The 16,358-nt window shown below is 44.4% G+C and overlaps 1 protein-coding gene across 1 annotated transcript in view; it reads left to right on the top strand.

The window, feature by feature from the left end:
* LOC119399369 (uncharacterized) overlaps nt 1–9,390 on the top strand; it is a 36,201-nt gene extending 26,811 nt beyond the window's left edge. Inside the window, exon 6 of the mRNA XM_037666191.2 lies at nt 9,073–9,390. Within this exon, the coding sequence (XP_037522119.1) occupies nt 9,073–9,165 (93 nt within the window). The 3' untranslated portion in view covers nt 9,166–9,390. The remainder of the gene's footprint in view (nt 1–9,072) is intronic.
* The last annotated feature ends 6,968 nt before the right edge of the window (nt 9,391–16,358 follow it).

The raw sequence follows: 16,358 nt of genomic DNA, 5'->3' as shown, positions 1-16,358 counted from the left end.
CGTGTCATGATTTTCATGTTAACTCGTGTTATTTACGTTCGTCACACAGTCACGTCGCAAGATACCAATTTTGGTGTATATCAAGCTTGCGAAACGGCCGCCAGCGCCCCATGAGCGTGGCACGTACGTCATGCTGTACATGACATGCGTGTCATGATTTTCATGTTAACTCGTGTTTTTATGTTCGTCACACAGTCACGTCGCGCAATACCAATTTCGGGGAGATCAAGCTAGCGAAACGGCCGCCAGCGCCCCATGAGCGTGGCACGTAAGTCGTGCTGTACATGACATGCGTGTCATGATTTTCGTGTTAACTCGTGTTATTTATGCTCGTCACACAGTCACGTCGCAAGATACCAATTTCAGGGTAGTTCAAGCTAGCGAAACGGCCGCCAGCGCCCCATGAGCGTGGCACGTAAGTCATGCTGTACATGACATGCGTGTCATGATTTTCGTGTTAACTCGTGTTATTTATGCTCGTCACACAGTCACGTCGCAAGATACCAATTTCGGGGTAGTTCAAGCTAGCGAAACGGCCGCCAGCGCCCCATGAGCGTGGGACGTAAGTCATGTTGTACATGACATGCGTGCCATGATTTTCGTGGTAACTCGTGTTATTTATGCTCGTCACACAGTCACGTCGCAAGATACCAATTTTGGTGTATATAAAGCTAGCGAAACGGCCGCCAGCGCATCATGAGCGTGGCACGTAAGTCATGCTGTACATGACATGCGTGTCATGATTTTCATGTTATCTCGTGTGTTATTTATGTTCGTCACACAGTCGCGTCACGCAATACCAATTGCGGGGTAGATCAAGCTAGCGAAACGGCCGCCAGCGCCCCATGAGCGTGGCACGTAAGTCATGTTGTACATGACATGCGTGTCATGATTTTCATGTTAACGCGTGTTATTTATGTTCGTTACACATTCACGTCGCAAGATACCAATTTTGGTGTATATAAAGCTAGCGAAACGGCCGCCAGCGCATCATGAGCGTGGCACGTAAGTCATGCTGTACATGACATGCGTGTCATGATTTTCATGTTATCTCGTGTGTTATTTATGTTCGTCACACAGTCACGTCACGCAATACCAATTTCGGGGTAGATCAAGCCAGCGAAACGGCCGCCAGCGCACCATGAGCGTGGCACGTAAGTCATGTTGTACATGACATGCGTGTCATGATTTTCGTGTTAACTCGTGTTATTTATGCTCGTCACACAGTCGCGCAATACCAATTTCGGGGAGATCAAGCTAGCGAAACGGCCGCCAGCGCATCATGAGCGTGGCACGTAAGTCATGCTGTACATGACATGCGTGTCATGATTTTCATGTTATCTCGTGTGTTATTTATGTTCGTCACACAGTCGCGTCACGCAATACCAATTTCGGGGTAGATCAAGCCAGCGCAACGGCCGCCAGCGCACCATGAGCGTGGCACGTAAGTCATGCTGTACATGACATGCGTGTCATGATTTTCATGTTAACTCGTGTTATTTATGCTCGTCACACAGTCACGTCGCAAGATACCAGTTTTGGTGTACATAAAGCTAGCGAAACGGCCGCCAGCGCACCATGAGCGTCGCATGTAAATCATGCAGTACATGACATGCGTGTCATGATTTTCACGTTATGACTTGTCATTTATGTTCGTCATACAGTCATGTTACGCCATACCAACTTTGGTGTACATTCGATTAACCAAGCGACCAAGAGGGCACAGAGTCGTAGGCGGCTAGATAGATAGATAGATAGATAGATAGATAGATAGATAGATAGATAGATAGATAGATAGATAGATAGATAGATAGATAGATAGATAGATAGATAGATAGATAGATAGATAGATAGATAGATAGATAGATAGATAGATAGATAGATAGATAGATAGATAGATAGATAGATAGATAGATAGATAGATAGATAGATAGATAGATAGATAGATAGATAGATAGATAGATAGATAGATAGATAGATAGATAGATAGATAGATAGATAGATAGATAGATAGATAGATAGATAGATAGATAGATAGATAGATAGATAGATAGATAGATAGATAGATAGATAGATAGATAGATAGATAGATAGATAGATAGATAGATAGATAGATAGATAGATAGATAGATAGATAGATAGATAGATAGATAGATAGATAGATAGATAGATAGATAGATAGATAGATAGATAGATAGATAGATAGATAGATAGATAGATAGATAGATAGATAGATAGATAGATAGATAGATAGATAGATAGATAGATAGATAGATAGATAGATAGATAGATAGATAGATAGATAGATAGATAGATAGATAGATAGATAGATAGATAGATAGATAGATAGATAGATAGATAGATACGCTCAAAGTCGCAGAAGTTCGCTAAGAAATGCTTCGCATTTAAAACGGTTTTCATTTCAGTTTTCTGTTTGCGCAGCGCCATCTCTTGGTTGCCATCGGTAGTTCTATGTGCTACCGCTGGTTATTATTAGTTTGTGGAGCAGTGCGCTGCCCCTATGAAAGAAGGGTTGAAGTACGAAGGTACGAGGAACGCAGTGAGAGCGTTTGCCTTGAGAGCTCTTCTGCCACTCGGCCTCGAAAGCACGCCGTGGTTATGGATGCCCGTCTTTCCTCAGTTGCTACGATTTGGGAACAGCACAACATTTATACAGGGTGTTTTCTTTTTTAGACGATACAGATTTTTTAACAAAAATCCTATGACAGTAAGATTCCTGCCGTTTTTGCACACGAACTCCACGTCGAGGCTGAAATACTTTGCCGCAGCTAAAATTACACTGTTGCGACTAATTAACAAATACTCGTTAATTAACTTTGACTTGAGGGCAGGTGTTTATATTACAAAGTTGTAGTAAGTGCCACTTGATGACATACCTATTTTTTAGAAATCACGAAAGGTGCACGTAGTTCCAGATATTCATAATCGAATTTCTACGTCGAAATCGAAACTGATCGTGCCCGGCGCGCACGAAGCGCGACCGTTCTGTACGTCAGACCGGAACTACCCCTCATATGGGAGTGACGAAATTTGAATGATGGCGCGCCGCGGCCGTATGTTTCCGTGAAAAGCTTCAAGTCATCTCACTTGTGCCCGCGCATCGCCTTACTTTCGCGCATAGTGTTTGATGTTTATCTGTTTCTTTCGAACTGTGCCCAAGAAAACTGCAATATCAACCTTTTCTTTGTCTGGGAAGCATAAAACTCAGGGGCGGCCACTGCGGTGCTTCTTCTTTCAGACAGGCAAAATAGTTTTTCGCGCCTCTTTATAGCTTGAGAGCTTAAGAAAGAAACAGATAGGCACCACCCATCGCACGCAAACATTGAGCTGTCTACTAGTGCATTTTAGAATGCATGCCGATCTTTCTGACCAGATGCTGCTTTGGCGCGCCTTCGTTCAAGTTTCATCACTTCACTGCCACGTGTCATTCCGGCGTTCCGCCGCGCTTTGTGCTCGCCAGGCGCGATCGGTTTCGATTTCGGCCTTGAAATTCGATTATGAATATCTTGAACTACGTGAAACTTTTTGTGATTAGTAAAAAAATAGATATGCCATAAATTGGCACGCACTACACCTTTGTAATATAAACACCCGCCCTCAAGTCAATTATCAAAAAGTTAATTAACGAGTTTTTGTTAATTAGTCGCAGCAGTGTCATTTTCGCTGCGGGAGAGTATTTCCGCCTCGACATAGCGTTAATGTGCGAAAACGATAGGAGCCTGACTGTCATAGAATTTTTATTAAAAAGTCTGTACTGTCTAAAAAAAAGAACACACTGTATGTGTTCAGTGAGATGGACTGGCTGAAACACTTCACAGAGGATTGTGTCGAAAATCCTAGGCACGTGGGTAACCCGCTGACGAAATACGGAAGAATCGGGTGTAGTTGAATGATGTGACGTAAAATATAATGTTTTGGTTAGTCTTATGAGGCAGAGCTTGCGCAGATGCACAGTCCAATCGGTGATACTTTACCAAGCACCTCCACCAATTATAATAAAGAACTGAAACACAGCGTCGACAACAGGAATTGTAAGACGCGACGGTACAGGAGCGTAGGCCTAGCCAGCGTAAACATCAACAACGTCCAGCACGAGCCTCTCCCGAGTAGCGCTGGAGATCCGGCTGCGGAGCTCTGCAGCGTGCACGTCTTCTTCATTACACTTGGTATTCCACTGCGATGTGCTGAGTCATTTGCAGTCTTTTGCTGCAGCATATGGAAGCGTCATCCTGTTGTGAATATTTGCTCCAGTATATTTTTTGCTCTTAAACAGCCAGCATGGGTTTCAAATGGCGAAGTGCTGCCCCTTGTGTTATCATGCAGGTTTCCCTTCCGATTTCTTTTTTGCCGCCTTTGTGCGTCTCGGTGATTTTGTTTCCATCCTATATATCTAATTTGCTGCTTCTGTTTCTCTTTCTTTTTTGTGACACATTGCTGTCTACTACTCTGTACCTTGATATTTTCCTCCATTCTTCCAACTTCCTTGATAACGCCCCCCCCCCCCCCCTCCGGGGCGGCACCTGGTTATGGCCATCCTAACTTGGTGTCAGAAGAAACCTCAAATGTCCTTCTGAGGGCTAAATTTTTCTGGCCAATAGCGGAATTTGAAGAATTTAAGAATTTCAAACATCATTACATCTGCGGAAATATCAAAACCGCGTGTAGAGACGTTTGCAACAAAACCAAGTTATTTCTCACATTTACTATTTTGTTATATCAAGGTTCAACTGTACTCGAAGTTTCACGAAACGAACGAATATGTGCATTTTCACTCTTATAAGCCGCATGAAAAGATGGTTTCACGGCAATGTGGCTCACACTGCCGTGAAACCACCCTTTCGTGCGCAATTCACGTGTAGTAGTGCCTCCGGGGGAAATGTGTACATTACCCGCACTTCGCATTGATTTTGTTTCTTGAAGTGTTCGAGTGGGTCCTACTCTCAAATTACAATAGCATTTAAATCGTATCATATATATATATATATATATATATATATATATATATATATATATATATATATATATATATATATATATATATATATATATATACTCTGACGAAGGCCGTGCCACGGCCGAAACGTTAGTAAAGGCATTTTTCCTTTTCAAAATGTGCTATCTGCAAGTTCATTCAATATAGAAAATACCCGGACCTGTCGTGCCCTCCCTTCTTCCCGCGCTTGCCCCTATATATATATATATATATATATATATATATATATATATATATATATATTTTTTTTTTTTTCTTTCGCGTAACCGGCACTAGCAATTGCATCATCTCTGCCCACTGCAGCACGAAGGCCTCTCCCAAAGATCTCCAATTTAACGCATCTTGTGTGACATTATTCCATTTCATACCTGCGAATAAAATTCATATCTACCTGTGCAGATATGAATTATAGTGCAGTGAAAAATTACATGTGCTTGCGCGATGGCTCGAATCCGCTGCGCAGATATGTGTTGAACGCATTCGTGCATTGTAGGTAGCTGGCTGGAAAAAGTTACTAGCGATGGGCGGTGCGTAATGCACACGAAGGCCTTGCCACACGCACACTGACGAGTGCCAACACAGCGGACGCCGATAGCGGACTTTTTTTTTTTTTTTTTGTTTAGAGCGCAGCTCTTAAGCGCCCGTTCCTGCGTTGAGCGGCGTCGCCGTTGGCGTCGGTGGCGTAACCGACGCGGAGTCTCGATATCACGAGCCACTGGCCTCTAACCTCGTTTTCTTCCTCCGTCACTCGCGCTTGCCCCTCGGTCGGAGCTCGTGCGCATGCAGGGCTGGCACGTGCAGTGCGGCTGGCTTCGCTTGTCGTAACGGGGCTGTCGGCGTTACGCTTGGTTCGCGAAGCCTACAATGCACAGAGTGGTGTGCGTAGCTCTCGAACGCTGGCAGTTTCTGTAGCAATATGTAACGAATGTTACATTGCTACAACTTCAGATAGCCAAAACTTCAAACACAGTTGGCGTTGCCCCAACACGAAGCTGCGCTCAGAATTCGCATTAGGCAGTATCGTAATCGTCGGTGAATTTTTTTCCCCTAGTGATTCCACTTTACACCCTGTATAATAGGACATAACGTTTTCCAGTGAAGGGTTAAGTGGGAAGTAATTATTGAAAGACAACGAAGTGAAGGGGCTATATTTGCCTTCTGCGCATTACTTATCGTGGATTACAAAAGGAAGAATTTGACCGTGGGCACCGTAATTGATATTGAAGTGAACTAGGACTCGGGTCGTGCTCATTTATACTAGACCTTTCCGACTTGCACCAGCTTCGAGAAAATGTTGCAGTTTTGCAGGAAATGTGAAACAGATCTGTGCTGCCACTCGCTTGATCACGTAACCTCCAGCTTTGGGCGCGTGTAGAGGCGGCATGCATACGTTAAACCGAGCTGCAGTGTATAGCAGCCAAGCCATAACCATCCTTCTCGGCCTACCTTCGCATACTTTCCCTTACACTCACAGCATACGGCGCGTGGTACACGATCGTGTGCGATCCTGTCGCCTTTGTATGGGAGGGTTGTACAGAGGCTGCGCCGCCGAGATGTGGCGCCAGCGTCGAAACAGCTTCTCCGCCATGGCTGCAATCGCTCGGCACCCGCACGAGTGTACTTTGCGCGGGAAAACGGGGCAGGATAGCAGGGGAGTTGCTGGTGTCGAGCGTAGGGTCCAATAAGAATGGTGAACTGTATACTGTTTTTTGTTGCAACAGCCGCGCAAAAATAAGCCCGGAGTCAAAAAGATTCCAACACCGGCTTTCTTTCCTGCATCTTAAACGTCATTAGACAGTTATATAGTTTAGTGGTTTTAGCGGGAATAGCGGGATCGAAATGCGCATGCGCAGTACGCTAAACGACCCGTAGCGTGTACCGTACGCACGCTATTTTTCAGATTTAGCGTTACCGTGTATGCGTAGTGTACGTAGAACATGGCGGCGGTTTTGGATTCCCGCTTCGAACTGAATTTAGCGGTGATGTGGACGGATCCACTTCTTTCGTAGCAAACGACTGTGTAAAATGGCTTCGCTTGCCTTCAGGTAGCTTCGACGACCGAGTGTTACGGATAACTCAGCGTAGTTTTTGAGATCGCTTCCCATTTCGAATGTTCCTAGGCATAACAGAAGATCGGCGTAAACAAGTCTGCAACATAAAAATTTTCGCTTTTTGAGCGTGGTTCATATTTATTTACTTTTATTGTTACTAAAAAAATAGTAATATTGCGGAGTTCGGGGATACAGGTGAGCATTCTCGGTTTTTTGTTCTTTTCACTTTTTTTTCACGCATTTTCAAGCAGACGAAGGAAGTCATAGAGCAACGAAGAGCAGACATAGATGTTCAGCTACGACTACCTTTAACTTTGCCCTGTCTGAAGCAAACTAGTTCAAATTTTCTGGGCTGTTTGTAATTAGCACATTTAACAGCGTTTTAAATTTTGTACAAAGATACTTGTCTTGAGAATATATATATATATATATATATATATATATATATATATATATATATATATATATATATATATATATATATATATATATATATATATATATATAACGGTTTCGCGTCGTCCTAGTGCGCAGTAAACGATCGAATGATTCGCATACGTGATGAGGAAAGAGCGTTTGGCATTAAAATTTCGCAAATCCTGAATTTTCCTGATGTGTGCAGTGCTCCATGCCGGCTTTACATGTTGTCGTAGAGAGGGCCTTTATTCCATCGCCACCACGACGACGTCGACGATATATTTCAGCGAAGCCTTCATAGAAAGCGTTCTTCTACATCTGTTTTGTACCGCCGTTACAGTTCAGAAAATATGGTTCAGATGCACTCAGCTTTGGGCCTTGGGACCTTAGATTCGAAACCCAGCACCGCCAAGAAAGCTTTTCTTTTGAAAATTTATTTCCTCATAGCGATTGTGACAGACGGATGGACGGACAGTTTTCTCGTTGAGTCGGCATAGACATGTTTACGCATTTAAAAACTCCGCTTTCCAACGTAGTAGCCCAAAAGCCTCCTCGTGAGTAATCTTTTGCGATTGTTAGTGTGCATTTGTTATCCCGCCGTAGTTCATAACACCCAGCACAGAATTGTATACAGCATTCTGTGAAAGCTCAGGGCATTGGTACTTTTGCATTGTGTTTGTGTAATGAACTATCTGGGAGCTCTGTAAGATGCCAAAGATTGCGGCACATACGACCAAAATTGTAGATGGCTGTCTAGAAGGTGGGTATCGTATACACGGGAACGCGGGCATAAACAAACTTTCTCGCGTTAACAATCGCGACTATCTTGGCACCTTTCAATGGGCGCATACTGAACTACTGAAAGCGCTTATTTAGCTAGAGACGCCATATTTCTAAATTATTTTACTAGTAAAGACATTTACAGGTCTTCAAAATCAATAAAGAAGTAAACGTCACGGCAATATCGTACAAAGTTTTGCAGCGAGAAGGCAGATTCATAGGCGGGAGCGTGCTTCGAGCAATTTGGTCGATACATTTGCCAAGAATGCTGGCGTATGATGGTCTAATAATAATAATAATAATAATAATAATAATAATAATAATAATAATAATAATAATAATAATAATAATAATAATAATAATAATAATAATAATAATAATAATAATAATAGCAGTAGTAGTAGCAGTAATAATAATAATTAAAAGCAATCTTTATTCGACTTCGCCCTTCACCCCCACGCTTAAATAAACGTCCACACAATTGGCGGCGAGGGTAAGCCTTTATTGCAAAAAGTAAAAAATAAATAAGAGTTTCGACATTTTCCTGCAACGTGTGAGAAAGACTTGTGCGACCTTATATATTCATGGGCGGCTGATCAGCATTAAAAAAGCTGGCAAGCTTTTCTTGTTGTCTATTAGGTATAAGAGGAACAAAGTAATGGTCCCTCTACATCGCTGCTTAAGTACTGTATGCGCAAGTTTGATTTTTTTTTCAAACGCTGGCCTTGTTGATTTGGGTATTTTATATGTAGTACAGGTAAAAGTCTTGTCCTTATAACTTGATAACTTGTACTTTGCCTTCTGTTTCAGCTCAGGGAGGTGGTTCGCAATTGCTCTGTGCAAGACCCTGACAAAAGAACCTCAGCTGCCGAAGTTCACGCGATGCTGAGCAAGCTTTTGTGAAAAGAAGTAAAGCTGCTGACCACTGACCAGTGACTGAAGCGTTGCGCTTGGACAGTGTTTACGTAACATCAGAAATCGCGCCCTGAGGCGCATTTTCACCCATTTAGATTTGTTTGCTATGTCTATTTGTGCCACATGCTGCGTGATCTCTTCGTTGTAAATAAGCATTTAGTTCTTTTATTTCGTCGAGGAGCTGTGCAATAAAATAGCAATTGATACCACTCACGTTACGTCTTCCGTCCTTTTGCTTGATGGTAGACAGTTTTAGCTGGACGTCCGCAGGACCTCTACGGACGCAGGCTGCCAGCCATTTCTGCATGCTGCAGGACCGCTTTGATTCTGCCCTGTCAGTATACTTGGTTCCGCAGGTGTTGACTTGTTTTCAGTTGAGCCTTCGGTCTGACATGACAGGGATGACGGATTTCCTGCGCGCCCGGTGCGCTCAGCTTCGGTTTCGCCTGTAGATCGATGCCTTGAATTTCGGTAATTATCTCGAATTTTCGCGATTTTTAAAAAATAGGTATGTCGTAAATTGTCACGTTCTACAACTCTGCCGTATAAACAACGCCCTAAAGTTCATAATTAGAAAGTTAATTAACGAGGTGTTAATTACTTATTTGAAAGTAGGTGCGGCAAAGCTTTTCCGCCTCGGCGTAGAGTTCGTTTGCGAAGACGACAGGGGCCCGACTTTCTTAGCATTTTCATAAAAAAACTAGTCACTTCAATGTCACTTTAGCTGCGGACGAAGTATTTTCGCCTCGACGTAGAGTTCGTATGTGAAAACGGCAGGAGCCTGTCAAAGGGTTTTTATTTAAAATCTGTATCGTCTGAAAAAAAAAAAAACGTGTATGTGATGAGAAATCGTCAAACAGGGAATGTCGCCGGAGCAAACGTTTCGACAAGCGGATTTATCTTCGGCAATGCAGCCTTGACGAAGACACGTGCATTTGTCTACTTGAGGTGTCTTCCTCATGGAAGCAAATGTCTCGACGAAGGCAAGTCCAGTGCACTTGTCGAAGCGCTCGTTCCAGCGGCATTCCCTGTTCAGCAATCTCCCATCGCTTTAAACGTTCATCATCCCCCGAACTTCTGTCTTGTATGGATACATACACGTGTGGCACGATACATTTTCTGGTCATGCGGATCTTTCGTCACAGCGCCTCCCGCTACAGCCCCGACGACCCTTAGAGTTATACAATAACTCTAACTACCCTTGTCTGGCCAGAACAGCGGTGTGGAGAGAGATGCAGCCACGCCCCCCCCCCCCTCCCTCCCCCCGTGACCACGCTCCCATGCACCGGAAGGTTAAAACGGCCGGAGCAAGTGCGCGCGGAATCACAGAAGAAGAGAAAATGTTTAATGACAAGAAAGAAGAGAGGTCGGCATGGAAAGCGGGTTTCTAGCCTGCTACTCCTCACGGGGGTAAGGGGAAAGAGGGAGGTATGATGATAGGTGACTATGGTTTGGCACTACGAGTCGCTGTACACACTGTCCGGCACGGGGACAGGACCCGCGCGAAAGTCTTTATACCGCACATGCTCTAAAGACGAGCAGCTAAACCTGTCTCACTTAGAAATCTTAAGAGGCACTTTAAACTCAGTTGGGCGTGGTCTGCATGTTCCCAAGCACCCAAAAAGCTTCTCCGAAAAGGGTCGGGAGTCCAGACGATCTGTGACGCACTTAAGTGACTGTCTTTCGGTCGCGTTTTGAGGGCACACGCACAGGATATGGTGAATAGTGTCTGACGTGTGACACACACTGCAGTTAGGGTTTTGCTCCTGCCCAATCTTGCAAAGGTATCTTCGTGTATATGGAATTATGGGATAACCCTGATTATCGCCAAGAGCGTCTTTATAGACTTGACTCTGGTCATACTTTTCGGCTTCCATTCCGGCTGAGAAGACATCAGGAAACATTACTACATAGATCGCGGAACCACAGAGGCTGTGCTACAGCCTATGCAGCTCCTTCGTGAGCCAGCTATGAAATCGCCTACAAATGGAGCGGAAGGTTGGGGATAACTGGCAGAGGGCCACGAGCCTTTGTTAAAAGGCAGCGCACTGCAAGCACCGGTGCTGGAGGTTCTGCCGTCACCGCTTTACCAGAACTACGAGACAGAGAAAAGAGATAGGAGAGTGGAAAATACACTATTTTGTGCAACCCCTTAGTCACTTTCTCCGTGCCCTTAGTGAGCACCGGCTCAGCGCCTCACAGCGGCGTCCTTCTTGTAGGAGTGAAAATAAGCAGTAAGTGAGCCTTATGGCGAGACGCTGTTCGTTCCAATGGAAAACAATCATCAAGCATTTTAAGGGCATTATTACACCTTGAGCTGAAATACTTATGCAGGTGTTAGTGAAGTATAACAATAAAGGGAAGGAGCAATTAATTTTCTCAGTCAAGGCTGAATATTTAAACAAGTTAATTATTTATGGCAATTTTGCATTTAAGCATCCGTGCAGCGATTATAACTCGTCTTTATTTTTTATCCGGCACCCCGGCAAATAAACAAACAAACAAACAAGGACAGAAAGAAGGAAACAAAAAAACGCGCTAATGAGCGAAGAACAAAAGACAGCCAGACATTGTACAGTAGCTATCGTCAGATTACCAACTGCCAAGCGAACAGAGCGATGAGCGAACAGGCCCTAAAATCGAACATTGTACTGTCTGCAATGAGGCCGTTACATATACTACATATAGGTACGCATAAAGCTAAATGTCCACGTTTGTGCTACAGCACGTTCGGTCGATGTCACCATCGCACACTCAGGCTTGTTTAACGCTCGATGTTCCTCGCATGGGTAACTGCGCACAGGCTCTCCCTTATCCCCAGAGCGAGCCGCCCACTTGCTACAGCCGTATGGTGACTGAAAATCCCAGTCGAAGTTCAACCGCCAAATCGTGTTTTTGCAGCCCCACAAAGCGCTGCTTCTTCGACGACACACACTATACGTATCGTCCCATAGGGTTCTTTTACTCGTTCTCTTCTTTTCTATCTCTCCATTTTTATTGACATTTTCTCTTGTTTGTTTGTTTGTTTGTGTGTGTGTGTGTGTGTGTGTGTGTGCGTGTGTGTGTGCGTGCGTGTGTGTGTGTGTGTGTGTGGAGCTGAAGTTCATACCCGCGGCTGCGTGCGTGCAGTCGGGTGGGAGCAGACCCTCTCGGTTGGTCGGTCATTGATCGGCGCGGCAGAGCGGCTCAACAACGAGCAGCGTCAAGTTGATCTTGATTCACGATGCATTGCCACTTTCAGCCTATAGTGCTTCCCTCTCCAGGCTATATATATCTATATATTTGCGGATGGAGGAAAACGAGGCAACTGGGTGCACACGACCCCACTTGATTTGGCGACGTTCTTTGCTCGCGTGCAAGCGGTGATCCTCTGCCTATATAGCACTTCAGTGCAACACGGCCCTTCTCTGGAGATCAAAACAGAGCTGTCAAAGCGGAGCATTGTCCCCGAGTATATGGTGCTATTTACGTGACTATTCAAAAGTTCTCTCCCGAAGTTTATCGCCCGGGAAAAACGTCCCGCAAAAAAAAAAAAAAAAAAAAAAAGACGTGCGCAGTTCTTTACAGAACATGAGGAACACGAGGAAGAGCGAGCGCCATCCAAGGTTTATGAGAGCGGGAATACGGGATCTAAGAGCGATTCTATCATTGGCGCGCACGCAAACACTGATGATAATGATATGCGCCCTCTTACACTGCATGCGATACGAGTTAGCTTGCGGGCGACGCTTTCTTAAAGAGTCTGCGGCGATTTGAAAGACGTTGCAGCCATAGGAGTCAGCAGAGCGCTGGTGTGGCTTGGGTGCCCCCTTTTGCAACCCCCTGCCGACGCCCATGGGTGCAGCTGATTACGTCATATGCATGAATCCGTCATATACATGAATCCGTCGTATACATGAAGGATGGTGACAGATGTTGGCGCCTCCTTTTCACTCTACAGGGGCCTAGCTTAGTTGGGTTTCAAAGGCTTCTTGTATTACTGTTGCAGTTAGTGTGGTGCGTGAGCTTGCAGCATGCGTGAAAAACTGTGCATAGTTTCATAATGGAATGAAACGAAATGTAACGAATGCGTGGCTTTCGTGGCGAGGCTGGGAAACCGCTGTTGCGAGAAAAACGCGAATGGTGCACCTCCGACGCCGTTAATCATCACGAGGCATCGCTCGGTCGCAGGTACTTCAAAACCAACTCGAAATCGCCTTTTGAATTAACCAGATCCACGAAAACTAGATGCAGAATTCGCGTCGGCAGCGGTCGGATATGTAAAGCAGCAGAGGATACTAAAAATTTCTGGACTGGAACAGGCCGCTAGTGGAAACTGAACCTTGGAACGTTTAACACAAAGACCTTATCAAGCGAAGCTAGGCTAGAAGAGTTACTTCAGGAGTTCGAAGACGTTAACTGGGATATTATTGGCTTTAGCGAAGTTATAAGAACCGGGGAAGCATATACCGTACTAACTAACGGACGCGTGGTGTGCTATAAAGAACTTCCTGGCAAGAAAGAATGTGGCGTCGGGTTTCTAATTCACAAAGACCTCGAATGCAACATCGAAGAGTTCTCCAGTATCAAAGAAAGGGTAGCGAGCCTCGTCATCAAACTAAACAGACGATACAAACTCAAATTAGGTCGGGTATACGCCCCAACATCCAGTCATGACGACGGAAGGAAGGAAGGAGAAGGAGAGAAAGGAAAGGCAGGGATGTTAACCAGTCTAGAAGGACCGGTATGCTACCCTACACTGGGGGAAGGGATGGGGGAGATATAAAGATAGAGAGAGAGAGAGAGAAGGAGAGCACGCACGCACAAAAAGTCACACACATCTCACGGTCATCATAACGACGTTAGTCTATAACCGACGGTGCAGGTCTGATGCCTTCAAGAAGTTTAGTACTGCCTTCGTCGCCTTCACCCGCGATGACCTATCAGGACGACATTCCAGAATGGTTTCTGCCGTCATCGGTCTGGGATCTATGCGAGCAAGAGCGACTGCGAGGGATTTTCTCTGCGCATTGTAGCGAGGACAGTCGCAGAAGATGTGCTGTAGTGTCTCCTCGCTACCACAGTTGTCACAAAACGGGTTGTCAGCCATTTGGATTCGAAAGGAGAATGACTTTGTGAAAGCCACTCTTAGCCATAAACGGCAAAGCAGAGTGGCATCATTTCGGCGTAGTCCCGTAGGTGTCTGAAGACGCAGATTGGTCGAGCAGTGGCGGTGGTGGTTGTGCAGTCTGCTTGCTGTATTATAAGTGGAGGAAGTCATTTCTTGTGCAGCCACTCGAAGTTGGCTAGCAGCATCGGTCCTTGATAGGGGTATCGTCTCGATCCTGTCACCTTGAAGAGCTGATCGAGCAGCATTGTCGGCGTGTTCATTGCCTATCAGGCCGCAGTGACTTGGCAGCCACTGAAATGTCACGTGGTGTCCTTTCTCTAACGAAGTATGGAGGAGATATCTAACCTCGAAGACCAACTGCTCGTATGGTCCGTGTCGCAGGGCTGATAGCAAAGATTGTAGGGCTGCCTTCGAATCGCAGAAGACTGACCATCGTTGGGGCTGTTCACGGTTGACTACACAAAGTGCAGCGCGAAGAGCGGCAAGTTCTGCTGCTGTTGATGTCGTTGGGTGGTCTGTCTGTGACGCTGATAGCTTTCGCTGGGACGACCACTGCTCCGGACGAACACTGGAGGGTAGTTGACCCATCAGTATAAACATGCACATGATCAGCGTACTTCTCGTGTAAAAGAATCAGAGACAGCTGTTTCAGCGCTGGAGATGAGAGCTCAGATTTTTTTCTGATTCCCGGGCGTTGAGGTGCACTTCAGGTTTAATGAAGGTCATGACGACGGAGAAGTAGAAAAGCTATACGGGGATGTCGAAATAGCAATGAGAAAATGACGCACCCAGTACACCATAATCATGGAAGACTTCAATGTGAAATTAGAAAGAAACAAAATGAAGAAGAGGCAGGTGGGAACTATGGCTCTAGAAACAACAGATGTTAGTAGAATTCGCATAGCGGAATAGGCTCCGCACACCTTTTCCCGAAAGCGTAAAAATAATTTAGGACATTGAAAAGTCCTAAAGGACGAACAAAGAACGAAATATATTTTATTTTGTGCTGCATCCCAGGCATAATACAGGACGTTGATGTTATAAGCCAGGTGAAGTGCAGTAACCATATAGGTTAGTAAGAGCGAGGATAGCGCTTAATCTGAGAAGATCTCGAGCAAGGCTAACTACAAAAAGACAACCCAACCGATAACGTGGTAAGAATAAAATCGAAAGGTTTTAAGATTATGATTGAATACAAATAGGCAGCTTTAGGAGAAGCGGATAATACTGACATTGAAGGAATGAACGAAACAGTAACTAGACTGATCTCTGAAGCAGCTGGGTGATTCCACGTAAGATCGAACAAACGATGGCTGGTCGACCTCTTAAACTTATTGCAAAATTTTATATATTATTGCCTGATGAGTGGAAAGAAGAGATCCGCAATTTGTTTTGCCGCCAAAAACTTTTTCGAAGTACAGGAAATCAATAATGACGATGAGGTGGAGTGGAGCGCTCATCCGTTCTGCTGTTTTGGCCAACTTTCGTTACGAATTGCACAAAATATATTAAAGTTAGGTAGCTGAAATTTCTTTAACTAAATATATGCATGTTTTTGCTTCTGCGCAGGTATTTTTAGTCTTTATTTGTAGAGTAGATGTTTTTACAAAAAACCTCAAAATTGGCCTAGGAAACGTTATTTTCTTTACTTTGAAGCTCTTTATCTCAAAAAAGCCTTGTAGCAGAGCGACAAAAATTCCGCATTACGTTCTTCGCATACTATCTACTAAACTGTCGAATCTTGTATTTATATAACTTTTCAGTAAAGAGATACGATCGGGCTAAGTTCAAGAAAACACCGAACAATAGAAACTTCTGACAATTAAAAAAAAACATTTTTTATATTTCTTAAACTTTGTCTACTTATTCTCCCCCACATCAGCTTTCACAATCATTGAAAACATATTGCATAATTTCGTTGCACTAATAGTTACGGCCCCTCCAATGAGACCCTTAGACAAGGATTGGCAATTCCGACTTCTTGCCCAGAAAGTTTATCAAATGCAGGCAGGATTGAATTTCTCTTTATTAAAAGGCCAGAAGCACCGAAAAAGGTGTCGGCGGCACTGAA

The sequence above is a fragment of the Rhipicephalus sanguineus genome, chromosome 1 (assembly GCF_013339695.2).
Source record: "Rhipicephalus sanguineus isolate Rsan-2018 chromosome 1, BIME_Rsan_1.4, whole genome shotgun sequence".
Classification (NCBI taxonomy): domain Eukaryota; kingdom Metazoa; phylum Arthropoda; class Arachnida; order Ixodida; family Ixodidae; genus Rhipicephalus; species Rhipicephalus sanguineus.
Note: the sequence above shows the minus strand (reverse complement) of the source record. Positions and strands in the feature narration are given on the sequence as shown.